The sequence below is a fragment of the Ranitomeya imitator genome, chromosome 2, assembly GCF_032444005.1.
Source record: "Ranitomeya imitator isolate aRanImi1 chromosome 2, aRanImi1.pri, whole genome shotgun sequence".
Classification (NCBI taxonomy): Eukaryota; Metazoa; Chordata; class Amphibia; order Anura; family Dendrobatidae; genus Ranitomeya; species Ranitomeya imitator.
This window is the reverse complement of record NC_091283.1, coordinates 482,131,279-482,144,404: the sequence shown is the minus strand read 5'-3', so window position 1 is coordinate 482,144,404 and position 13,126 is coordinate 482,131,279. Positions and strand designations below refer to the sequence as shown.

The following is a 13,126-nucleotide window of genomic DNA, read 5'->3' as shown; positions in this document are numbered from 1 at the left end:
AGGAACAGGTGTAAAACGCTGCGGAATCCGCACAAAGAATTGACATGCTGCGGAAAATACAACGCAGCGTTCCCGCGCGGTATTTTCCGCACCATGGGCACAGCGGATTTGGTTTTTCATATGTTTACATGGTACTGTAAACCTGATGGAACACTGCTGCGGATCCTCAGCCAAATCCGCACCGTGTGCACATAGCCTAATTCTAAAGGTATGTGCACACGCTGCGGAAAACGCTGCGGATCCGCAGCAGTTTCCCATGAGTGTACAATTCAATGTAAACCTACGGGAAACAAAAATCGCTGTGCCCATGCTGCGGAAAAACTGCACGGAAACGCAGCGGTTTACATTCCGCAGCATGTCACTTCTTTGTGCGGATTCCGCAGCGGTTTTACAACTGCTCCAATAGAAAATCGCAATTGTAAAACCGCAGTGAAATGCGCAGAAAAAAACGCGGTAAATCCGCCATAAATCCGCAGCGGTTTAGCACTGCGGATTTATCAAATCCGCAGCGGAAAAATCCGCAGAGGACCAGAATACGTGTGCACATACCGAAACCCTAACCCTAACCCTAGCCCTAACCCTACCCCTACCCCTACCCCTAACCCTAGCCCTATTCTAACATTAGTGGAAAAAAAAAAAATTTCTTTATTTTTTTATTGTCCCTACCTATGGGGGTGACAAAGGGGGGGGGTCATTTATTATTTTTTTTTATTTTGATCACTGAGATATAATCTCAGTGATCAAAATGCACTTTGGAACGAATCTGCCGGCCGGCAGATTCGGCGGGCGCACTGCGCATGCGCCCGCCATTTTGGAAGATGGCGGCGCCCGGGAGAAGACGGACGGGACCACGGCTGGATCGGTAAGTATGATAGGGTGGGGGGGACCACGGGGGGGGGGATCGGAGCACGGGGGGGGAATCGGAGCGCGGGAGGGGTGGAACGGAGCGCGGGAGGCGTGGAACGGAGCACGGGGGGGCTGGAATGGAGCACGGGGGGGTGGAACGGAGCACGGGGGGGGGGGTGGATCGGAGTGCAGGGGGGGTGATTGGAGCACGGGGGGGTGATTGGAGCACGGGGGGAGCGGACACGAGCACGGGGGGGAGCGGAGCGGAGGGGAGCCGGAGCAGTGTACCGGCCAGATCGGGGGGCTGCGGGGGCGATCGGTGGGGTGGGGTGGGGGCACACTAGTATTTCCAGCCATGGCCGATGATATTTCAGCATCGGCCATGGCTGGATTGTAATATTTCACCCGTTATAATGGGTGAAATATTACAAATCGCTCTGATTGGCAGTTTCACTTTCAACAGCCAATCAGAGCGATCGTAGCCACGAGGGGGTGAAGCCACCCCCCCTGGGCTAAACTACCACTCCCCCTGTCCCTGCAGATCGGGTGAAATGGGAGTTAACCCTTTCACCCGATCTGCAGGGACGCGATCTTTCCATGACGCCGCATAGGCGTCATGGGTCGGAATGGCACCGACTTTCATGACGCCTACGTGGCGTCATGGGTCGGGAAGGGGTTAAACATAGGGGCGCATCGCCGCTGCGTCGCCGGCGCAACAGCGACGCACATTGGCGGAACGCCAATGTGAACGTAGCCTTACAAATCATTGTCTGTTTGCTACAATAAAGTGCACTGGTTAAAATGCTGCAATTTTTTTTGTGCACAACTTGTAGCTCCACAAGCTTTTTATAGCTTCCTTAATATTAGTTCTGACATCTTTAAAAGCAGGAGGAGTTCTGCAGAGAGGGGGCATGGCTGAGCCCAAGAAATCAAACATTATGTCCATAGGAGATACAATCATGTTTCCAGTGCACATGGAGGTCCTGTACAAAGTGATGGGATCAGAGCAGTAGTATGGCATTTATAGACAAGCAATTTAGAGAAGGGTGGATGAACCAAAACTACTGAAATGCGCCAATAAAAATGCTTTTGAAATGAGCAGTACACCTCCAGACCCAAATGTGGGCACAGGGCAATATGCCCAGCTGAAGACATTCCTTGAGGCATGAAATTTAAACATTCCTAAGGGATCCATCTGTAACACTATAGACAGTCTTACCGTTCAGTGTTGCCGCTTCGTTCCCAAGTTCCACATATCTAGTGTACTTTCCGCGCATTAGTTTTCCAGAAACATCTCTCCAGCCTTTCCAGGCGAATAATAGTTCATCGTAGTCTCTTGATTTGGCCATTATTTCAGTTAGATCTAATAAACAAGAAGGACGTGAGTGACGAGCGCAAATGTTGGGCACAGTTTTACTAATTTTTTAAGTCAGGATTGCTTTGCCCAGTTACAAAACAGTACCCATAGTATTACCTAAAGTGTAGGTCACGTTACGTACAGCTGTAGCAAGGGTTCAAATAATATCTTAATATTAAGGACTTTAACCAAACCTTAATCTTACACACCCCTCTAAAATAAGGTTGCCATTTTAACAGTTTACGCAAGCATGTTCAGCTGTCCACATTATACATTAGTGGCTGCAGAGCTGAAGGTATTCGTGGTTTGGCTTTTTACATTTCTGACAACGTTTCCTTCTAAAGGTCATGCCAATTTCTATTGGCAAGAGGGAGACGCTTCACTGAGGGAGTGCACTTTCTTCCTCCTGCATGATATTGATCGATCATAGGCAAGAAGCAACAAACTTGAGGTGGGGAGAAACACCTAGAAGTTCAGAGCCAGATTTCACTGTGTGGTTTGACATTTAAAGACAGTTCTGTTTTCCTCCCCCAAGTCCAACCCTACATCTCACTTTTGGTAGCCAATACCTACTTCATTATAGTGGAGATTATCTATGTATGTATGTATGTATGTATGTATGTATGTATGTATGTATGTATGTATGTATGTATGTATGTATCTCTGCAACATGCCTCCTTAATAAATTACATGTACAGTAAAAAATACTTTGAAGCCCTTAAATTGTATGCCTGTTAATTCTACAGACAGGTCACATTCTTAATCCCAGTCACCGCTCAGTGTCCATGTCTCCATTAGAGTCGCACCATAGAAAAGTACGTTTTGTGTCAGATTTTCACATGCATGTTCTGAATGAGGCTTCACATTCACAGTCATTGTAGCTTATAAAAAGCAAGTTACCACCACACAACCTCACCTGGGTCAAGGGGCATACACTTGTCACCTTTGCATACTTTAGCCTTGCTATAGATGGTTTCCATATCGGAGACTATTTGGTTGTACTGAAATGACAAAACGTTTAAAATCAATCCAACTTTAAGCAGTGGTCCAGGACTACAATATGGTTGACCAGTCCTTAGTAGCAAATTGTGGGGATCCAACAGCCAACTTAAAAATGTCCAATCTAAACCTCACCCGACAGAACAGATTGAAAAGTGGATTTTTCAGCTAACATTTATTGTAAGTGTGAGAAAAAGGTTCAAGCAAACAATTTCAGATTCAAAGGTCTTCCTATTTAATGCATTAAAAAAAAAAAAAAAAAAAAAACATTTAGCATAAAAACCACAGATCACATGCAAGAGCAGTACTCACCTCTTTCTGCTTCTCTTCTGTCAGAGCAGCCTTATCAATATCACTGAGCTTCCTCAGTAACCTCTGAGTCTCAGAGTCTGTGAAATCACTGAAATCAAAGTTGCGTGCCTGTCTTCCATACTGCAAAGTATGATTAGACATTGCTAGGTTCTTCTCCAGCTGTAAAGGAATAAAAGCAGTTTTATCCTTTAAGTCTTTAGTTTAGCCTTCAAAAATAAATAAATTAAAAAAATGTATATGAGGAATTTTTGTCCCCCTTCTTTTACAAGTCCAAAGTTTTAAATTCACTCAAACCCATAAACTTGCATGTTTGAATTTAGGCCCCTTTCACCATGGACAGTGACGGATCTGGCACCATCCGTCTTTTCGCCAGAATGGAAGCCTATGGCGCCAGAGCCGTCAAATGATGGAATCCAGTGACCTTTTTTGGGTTTTTTTTTTTACCGAGCATGCTCCGATCCAATTAGCCAGATCCGCTAGACAGATCTGTCCAAAAAACGGATCAGTCGCATCAGTTTCACAATCTGCAATGGATCCATTGAGCCAACGGATTGTGACCGATGGCAAAAAACTGGTGTGAAATGGGCCTTAAGCGACCAGTATCCAGCACTTGTGGGAGCCTACCGAAGACCTTCAACACATGGAGGCCAAGGCAGTGACTAAATCATGCGGGGGGGGGGGGGGTGAAGGTCAATTACTCAGACAACCCCTTCTCAATTACTATATTCCCTCATGGGAAAAACAAAAGAGAAAAAACACAATGGACTATGCGGGTGCGGTTCCTGCAACGTCAGGTCTCCTAGTGCTTGCATGACAGGACGTCATGTCATGTGAGCCCTGCAGTCTGTAGCTGCCTCACTCAGATCTTGCAGATGTCAGTTTCTTCTGAAGGAAGCGAAACCTACTGCTGCTCTGACTTCCTCCAGATGTCTAACATTCTTAGGAAGGGAGCGTGAAGCGACATTAGTGGTTGCAGGATTCCAGCGCCATAATGTCCCAAGGAACATTGATGACACTGGAACTGGTGGTAAGCACAGGATGTTAAATTACGAGGGGCGATCCAAAAGTAATGATAATCGGTTATTTCTATTGCACACAGAAATTAAAATAAAATGTTTTCTTCTCTCTTAGGTACCCACTAGTCCAGGAAAAAAAAAAATTACTTAAATAGACCACGATTCCCGGGAGCTACATTCATTTGAATATGAACTGCCGAGGAGTGAACATCAAAATGGAAAAAAAACGAGCTCAGAGCTGTCATCAAATACCTCTGCTTGAAAAAAAAAAAAAAATGACTACCAAAGACATACACAGCGACTTGGTGGAAACATTGGGGGCTCTTCTCCTCCATATTCCACAGTTGCATGCTGGGCCAAGGAATTTAAGTTGGGAAGAACATCGACGGAAAATGAACATCGTGAAGGATGCCCATCCACGTCCCTCAATGAAGAAAACGTGAAAAAAGTTGAATTGGCAGATCGAAGAGTGACTATCAGGCATGTAGCTGAGGTCACAGGGATCTCATATGGCAGTATTCAAAGAATCCTTGCAAAAGAATTGCATATGAGAAAGGTCTCCGCGCGTTGGGTGCCAAAAATGTTAACCGACGAACAAAAGAAGAAACGAGTTGATATTTCAATAGCAAATCTCAAAAAGTTCCAAGCAGACAAGGAAAATTTTTTGTCACTTTTTTGACCATGGACGAGACCTGGATCCACCACTTTGATCCCGAAACTAAACAACAATCGATGACATGGAAACGAGCCAACGAACCGACGCCGAAGAAATTCAAAGTGTCAAGCTCAGCAGGGAAGGTTATGGCGTCCGTTTTTTGGGACGCTGAAGGAATTATTATGGTGGACTATTTGGAGAAGGGAGCCACTATTACGGGCTCCTACTACGCAGAACAAATAAGAAGATTGCGGGAGGCTATCAAGGAGAAAAGGCGCTGCAAACTGCGGGCTGGAGTGTTGTTTTACCAAGATAACGCGCCGGCTCACAAAGCTGCTGTTGCCATGGCTACCATTCAAGAAGCGGGCTTTGAACTGGTGGAACACCCCCCCTATTCACCAGATCTAGCCCCCAGTGACTTCTTTCTCTTTCCTCGGCTCAAGGAACACCTCCGGGGCAAGAAATTTGACGACAATAGCGACGCGATAACCGCTGTTGGGGATTTTTTTGAGGGTCAAGATCAAGAATTTTTTTTTGAAGGGAATTCTAAGTTTAGAAAAGAGATGGACTAAATGTATAGACTTGTTAGGAGACTACGTAGAAAAATAAATTTATTTTTTGACTATATTCATTGTGTTTAGTATTGATTATCATTACTTTTGGATCGCCCCTCGTACATGGGGAAAAATATAGTAGTTTTAAAGGAGGAGGTCACCCTATTAGTGGCCAACCAGTTCAAGCAAATTACCCAATATGACATTTACAGACTCTACAATGAGTACACCCCCCACAGCTCCCCCTTCCCAGGTAAACACCCAGCGCTCACCATAATTTGGTTGTTGTGGTCTGTGATGTTTGTGTTATAGGTCCATGAAGCTTCAGTGTAGGCATTCCACACCTCCTCTGCGGTACTGTTGTAAACACTCAGGAAATCTTCGGCTTCCCTCTCATTAGCATTTTTCTCTGAAAAAGAAACAGATCTCAGGATATGCATCCAGATGTAGCAGCACTTAATGTAACAAATCAGACATGTCAGAAGGGTCAAGTTGGCCTTAACATTTAGAATGCAAGGAAAAATAAAAAAAATTACAAAATACATGTTTTTTGGATGCCAGTTACCCAGCACTTACACTGTACAGAAAAAAGCTGTGTAATATGGGAGGTGTCAAAATACTAATGACATCCTGTTCTAAACCCGCAGACATTAATATGGAGTTGGTCCCCACTTTGCAGACATAACTTCCATTATGGGGGGGGGGGGGGGGGGGAAGTACGGCTTTCTGGACAGGGAGATAAAGCATGGTGTCACGTTTAAAATCAGTGGTGCAAATATTTGGCATTAAAAAAGTGAAAAAAGGCAAGAATAAGTTGTTTAATTTTTAGCCGGCTTCTCAAAAATCAATTTAACTACTGGAGATGGCAGTCTGGATTTTAAAGCAAGCTTGTCAGCAGGATTTCAGCAGCTATTATCAGATCAAAAATGATACCCCTGTTGAAGAAAATCACTTTGGCAGTCCTTGTATAATCAGTGTTAGGCTGCCGTCACACTAGCAGTATTTGGTCAGTATTTTACATCAGTATTTGTAAGCCAAAACCAGGAGTGGAACAATTAGAATAAAAGTAATAGAAACATATGTACCACTTCTGTATTTATCACCCACTCCTGGTTTTGGCTTACAAATACGGATGTAAAATACTGACCAAATACTGCTAGTGTGACAGCAGCCTTAGAAGTTCAGTTAATGATGGGTCCGTGCTTCAGGATGGCCAGTGGGCAAGTCTTTCCTTGGTTTCTCTAGCCTAGAGCAGGAAGTTAGACTGCCTACATGCCTACCCCAGAGCACAAGCTGAAAACTTCTAACACTGATTACACAAGAACCACAAGACAGATTTCTTCACCCCAGGTATCATTTTAAATACATGTAACAGCTGCAGTCTGGCAATGCCAGTAGATTACTTAGCAAAATCCTGCTAACTGGTTCACTTTAAATACCAGCAGAACATCTTTGGAAGCTCAGCTGCAGTGCTTATGGCCTGGAGGGGATATAGTTGTGGGTAACCAAGACAGCATGAACAAAGTGGGACTGAAGAGGAAACTTGTATAGACAGACCTGGGGGCATTCGTGAAGACATACTAGACTTGCTAGGTCTGGGCACAGTCACAGCATGGAAAGCTGGCTGTGGTCAGTGAAGGACTGATAAGCAATTTAAATACTCTATTCTATATTGCTGAAATTATGTAGCCAATAAGTGCTGAGCCACCACGAGTGACCATTTGTTTTACACAGTCATAAGGTGTTGACAACATGCTTTGAACCTGCTACCTACAGTACATCTCTCCATTTCCACCAGTGAAGTTCACTTTGTTTTTATAAAATTGACCAAATTCTTCTTCTTTGCTAATGCTTTAGATTTAGGGTTCTTGTGTCATCTGAATGTATGTGGCCTGAGCAAGAAACATCAGCAGGAAGTTGCCCACACCCCCAGAAGAAAGGTCACTGGTGCCTAAAGTAGTTAGAGAACACCTAGGCTCATGCGATCCTTACAGAAACATGTTGGCCTTACTCACCTCAGTGTCACATGTTTGAGGTCAGTTTGTCCACCGACAGCCCTAAAGAGATTTCTATGTTAACGTTCCATTTCTGAGCTTACCAATGTCTCCAGGATATCCATCAGGAGTAGGGGGTGTCCATGCAAAATCGGGCCAGCCAAGTGTCTCTCCATTGTTTTTGTTCTGTTCTATTAACCATTCAGTGACAGGCTGGAAATATTCCAACAGTGGCGCGACATCCATTTTGTCTGTGCCAGTCATTTCCTTGAGAATCTCCTGCCAAGGCTTAGACAAACCAGCACGGAGAACATCCCTAGTAATATAAAGGATCGCCATATTATATAATGCCATGAACTCCATCTATCTATCTATCTATCTATCTATCTATCTATCTATCTACACACACATATATTTTTTTTTTTTTTTTTTTTTTTTTTTTTTTTTTAAGACTCACCCGAGTAATTTGCCGGCTTCTGCAGACCTATAAATGTCACATTTATGGAGAGACGCAGTGTGTTTGGCTGCTCCACAGAGGGCCTTATGGAACTGGAATTGCAGCACAAAGCTTACAAAGTATCTGAAACACAAAATCGGACACAAGTGATTTAGCCCGAGTAGAATATAAGCCAAGTTCAAGGGGGTTATGAGAGATTAAAAAGTCATTGCAATACTGTTAAAATATAGCTATAGTGCAGCTCATTTCCATAGAACCAAGGTGGAATATCTGGGAACCCATGGACAGATGTGGCGCTGTTTCTAGAAGAAAGGTTTTCTTTAACTTGGGCCTTAAGGGACACCTGTTATGTTGTACATGTAGTACAGTGGACAGCAGGTTACAGAGTAGAAGCGGAGCAGAAAATTAGGTTTATTGTAATAACGTCAGTGGGTGGTCCTATTGGGTGATTGACAGTCTTCCCTATTCCTGTAGTTGCAGAGAACTGCCAATCACTGATTAGGACCGCCCACTGGACTCATGCATACAAAAACAATTATAATAATAATTTTTATTTATATAGCGCCAACATATTCCGCAGCGCTTTACAAATTATAGAGGGGACATTAACTAAAATGCAAGATTATCCTGAAACACTCCAACAAAAATTAGCCATCAATTTCAACATTAGTTTTTTTTATACATTTCTCATACAGTTAGCAAAAAGTCAGAATGAAAATATAAAAAAAAAAAAAAAAAATCACCTAATATAGGGGGTGTTGCCTGGAATATGATATTTTGCTCCAGCATCAAACTGATCCGCATCATCACGGGGCACTGGTGGACAGATTCCTTGATACTTTGTTCTGAAACAAGAATCAAATCTTTAACCCATTGCCTTTCACATTTAACCCCTTAATGACCGCCAATACGTCTTTTAACTGACCTGAGATATAAGAGAATAGCCTCCCCATACAGGTGACAATCCAGCATCTGTTGGTTGTACACTATAGCTGAAAACTTGCTGTATCAGCCACCATCAGTGTTTGCACCTTCTAAATCTGTTTAACCCCCTTAGATGCTGCTGTCAATAGTGACTACATAATTATAAATGGTTAACAGTGTGGGGGCTTCTTCTTTATCCCAATTGGTGCCCTCAGATCATGATTTTATTGTCCTGATGTTTGCGATGGCAATTCATGACCAAATAGCGGCCTTAAGGCCCCTTCACATTAAGCGACGCTGCAGCGATACCGACAACGATCCGGATCGCTGCAGCGTCGCTGTTTGGTCGCTGGAGAGCTGTCACACAGACCGCTCTCCAGTGACCAACGATGCCGGTAACCAGGGTAAACATCGGGTAACTAAGCGCAGGGCCGCGCTTAGTAACCCGATGTTTACCCTGGTTACCATGCTAAAAGTAAAAAAAAAAACAAACACTAGATACTTACCTACCGCTGTCTGTCCTCCAGCGCTGTGCTCTGCTTCTCTGCTCTCCTCCTGTACTGGCTGGGAGCCGGAAAGCAGAGCGGTGACGTCACCGCTCTGCTTTCCGGCTCACAGCCAGTACAGGAGGAGTGCAGAGCGCAGCGCTGGAGGACAGACCGCGTTAGGCAAGTATCTAGTGTTTGTTTTTTTTTACTTTTAGCATGGTAACCAGGGTAAACATCGGGTTACTAATCGCGGCCCTGCGCTTAGTTACCCGATGTTTACCCTGGTTACCAGTGAATACATCGCTGGATCGGTGTCACACACGCCGATCCAGCGATGTCAGCAGGAGTCCAGCGACAAAATAAAGTTCTGGACTTTGTTCAGCGGCCAACGATCTCCCAGCAGGGGCCTGATCGTTGGTCGCTGTCACACAGAACGATTTTATTAACGATATGGTTGCTACGTCACAAATAGCAACGATATCGTTAACAATATCGTTATGTGTGAAGGTACCTTTAGAGTGATGGCGGTAGTAATCTGTTTAGAAGTTAGCAACATTTAGGTGGTAAAATACACATTTTCATTCCTGTCATGCCACTTTGCATTAATTCCTGTAAAGCACCTGAAGGGTTAATAAACTACCTGACTGCAGTTTTTGATATGTTTAGAGGTGGTGTTTTTAAAATGGTATCACGTTTGGGGGTTTCCCAATATATGGGACCCCTAAAGTCACTTCAAACATGGATAAGTCCCTAAAAAAATAAATGTGGTAAATTTCTTTGAAAAAAATGAAAAATTGCTGCTACATTTTTAAACCTCCTAAAATGCTAACAAAATAAAATAACATTTTACAAATGGTGCTGATGTAAAGCCGACATGTGGGAAATGTTATTTATTAATGGTTTGCTGTTGTATGACTATCTGGATTAAAGGGATAATCATTCAAATTTAGAAAATTGCTAATTTAACATTTTTCTCAAATTTTTTATAAATAAACACAAAAAATGTTGAACTAAGTTTACCATTATCATAAAGTATAATGTGTCACGAAAAAAAAAATCTCAAAATCACTGGGATTTGTTGAAGCGTTGCAGAGTTATTACCACAAAGTGACACTGGTCAGAGTTCAAAAATTTGGCTCGGTCACTAAGGGGTTAAAGGACAGCTTTTCAAAGGCCATTTTAAATTTTTTTTAATGTAAACTCCTAATGATAAAAAAAAAAAAAAAAAAACACTCAATAAAGGGCACTGTTAGAGGTGGTAGCATTGGCCCCCTTAGACAGCCTTCACTTTAATGTCTTGCCCATATCACTACAGACTTCATTGTATTGTCCCAAAGTTAGGTTACATTGAGGAGACAAGGATGTTTGACAGTCACCTTTTGAAGTTTACAAGCTTTTCTTTAACCATTTATACTTTTTTTTTTCATTTCCAACAACAAAGGTGTACAGAAAGGAGAGCAATAGAATTGATGCAATTTTACACAGTAGAAAGAAATAACCACAAAAGCAAAAGGGGTCTATTTTATGGGGAAATAGAGTACTAGGATCTGCATGTAATTCTCATAGTGGCCAGCAGATGGCTGTAAATCAACATTTTAGCAAGCGTTGCAGAAGAGTCGTCGGATGTGCCTTCATCATTAGGTAAGTGGGATAACGCCTGTTTACATGTCCTCTTTTCGTATGAAGATTTTACATCTCTCCTGGCATGTCTGTTTTAGTAGCTACTTGTATTCTCAATGTGAAGTTCTATAGCATCTTGTCAAAGAACTCTATTGTGCCTCCTAGAAATGTATAACTAGACAACTGGGTATGTCTCTTCACGAGCCGGTAGTTATAATTAGGCCACTAAAACCCATAAAAACCAATGCTTACATGGCAATTACTATGGTCCTCTTAAAGGGAACCTGTCACCTGAGTTTGGCGGGACCAGTTTTCGGTCATATGGGCGGAGTTTTTGGGTGTTTGATTCACCCTTTCCTTGCCCGCTGGCTGCAATATTGGATTGAAGTTCATTCTATGTCCTCCGTAGTACACGCCTGCGCAAGGCAAGATTCCTTTAAACTTACCTTAGATTCCACCAGTCATAGTTGTATCGACTTAAAGGAGTGCGGCCATTGAATACGTTCCATCTCCACTGATCAATCAAGTAGCCAAATGGCAGGAAAGCAATCTTCTCTAGAGCCATCTTAAAGAGGTAATTAATATCACTTTCTAAAAAAGACATTGAATGGAAAAAAAAAAAAAAAAAGTTAGATAACATTAGTTTAAGCTGGATCCATTGACCGTATATTTAACAGGATGCTCACAGTGTGAAGATGGAGATAGCAATAAAAGGCCAACAGAAAGCCAGCCAGAGAAATATGGAAGTCTATGGCCAGCTTATCGCTAGTATAAAATAAAAATAACGCACCTTTATCCTCCACAACATTGTCCAATAGACCAATTTTCTGCAGGTGGCCTGGGGTGGACACCGAGAGGGAGAGCACATCTCCTATGGCCTCGTGGAATCCTGGATTTGCACCACGGCGCAAAGAGACTGGAAGGTCTTTATACTGCAAGTAATACTCCACGTGGCCCATTTCATGGTGGACAGTGAACAGCTGCTCCATAGTAACAGTGGTACACTGCTTTATCCTTCAAGGCACAGAAATGTGAAAAACCTTTTAACTACTCCATTCAGGAGTGCCATTTACAGATCTATTGGCGACTTATCCCACCATAATCAAAAGGATCGGCAATCAGGCGTGCTGGATCCTCATCGACCCCTACTCATCTGTTGGGAGGCCCCCCCATACACATTAGCCTGTCTGCCAAGCCCACAAATAGATTAGTTTGGCTGACAGTAATGTGGATTAGGACCAAGTGTGGATGCCTGAATACCTCCATTCTACTCAATAGATTCAGGTGTAGTAAAAAAATAAAAATTGGGATTGACTTAAAGGGGTTAAGCAACCCACCTGAAATCTTTCCGGTTGTAAAAGTCCCATGCAGAAGCATGACATACTACTTCTCGACCATCACTTGGCTTCTCCAACATTGATTTGCTCCAGAACTCTGGGGGCATCGGAAGGAGACCCAACGATGTGAAGAATTCCTCAGAAACTTGAAACATCTTTGTTGCATTCCAGCCCTATAACAGAAAAATACAAAATAGTCAAGAGTAATCCAGAAATTATGAAAGGTTTATATCCAAGTCACTTCTTACCTTCGCAACCATGGTACTAGTGACATCTATATTGGTTTTGTCAGGGAAAGGAATCATCATGTTGTAGATATTATTCCACTGCTGTGACCACATGTTACCTGCACAATATGGAGATTTAGTAAAATCAATATGCAAGCTATAGAAAATACATATTAAAAGCTTATTGCAAATGTGGCTTTTTTAAATGCACATTGTATGGGCGATCTGAAGAGGCTCACTACCTTATTGGAGGTGGTAGGTCCCAATGACGTTTACAATGCCAAACACCTATAGAGACGGGTGTACGATCAGCATGTTTAAGTGTCCTGTTTGGACACCT

At 42.9% G+C, this 13,126-nt stretch overlaps 1 protein-coding gene across 1 annotated transcript in view; it reads right to left on the bottom strand.

Annotated features, from left to right (window-relative positions):
• The window catches only part of ACE (angiotensin I converting enzyme), an 85,314-nt gene that overhangs the window by 29,139 nt on the left and 43,049 nt on the right, over window positions 1–13,126 (bottom strand). Inside the window, exons 6-16 of the mRNA XM_069751360.1 lie at window positions 12,808–12,905; window positions 12,560–12,732; window positions 12,013–12,236; window positions 11,669–11,813; window positions 8,934–9,035; window positions 8,191–8,313; window positions 7,838–8,049; window positions 6,012–6,148; window positions 3,515–3,673; window positions 3,120–3,204; window positions 2,066–2,209 (exon numbers count right to left, since the gene is read on the bottom strand). Coding sequence (XP_069607461.1) covers window positions 2,066–2,209; window positions 3,120–3,204; window positions 3,515–3,673; window positions 6,012–6,148; window positions 7,838–8,049; window positions 8,191–8,313; window positions 8,934–9,035; window positions 11,669–11,813; window positions 12,013–12,236; window positions 12,560–12,732; window positions 12,808–12,905 — 1,602 coding nt within the window. The remainder of the gene's footprint in view (window positions 1–2,065; window positions 2,210–3,119; window positions 3,205–3,514; window positions 3,674–6,011; window positions 6,149–7,837; window positions 8,050–8,190; window positions 8,314–8,933; window positions 9,036–11,668; window positions 11,814–12,012; window positions 12,237–12,559; window positions 12,733–12,807; window positions 12,906–13,126) is intronic.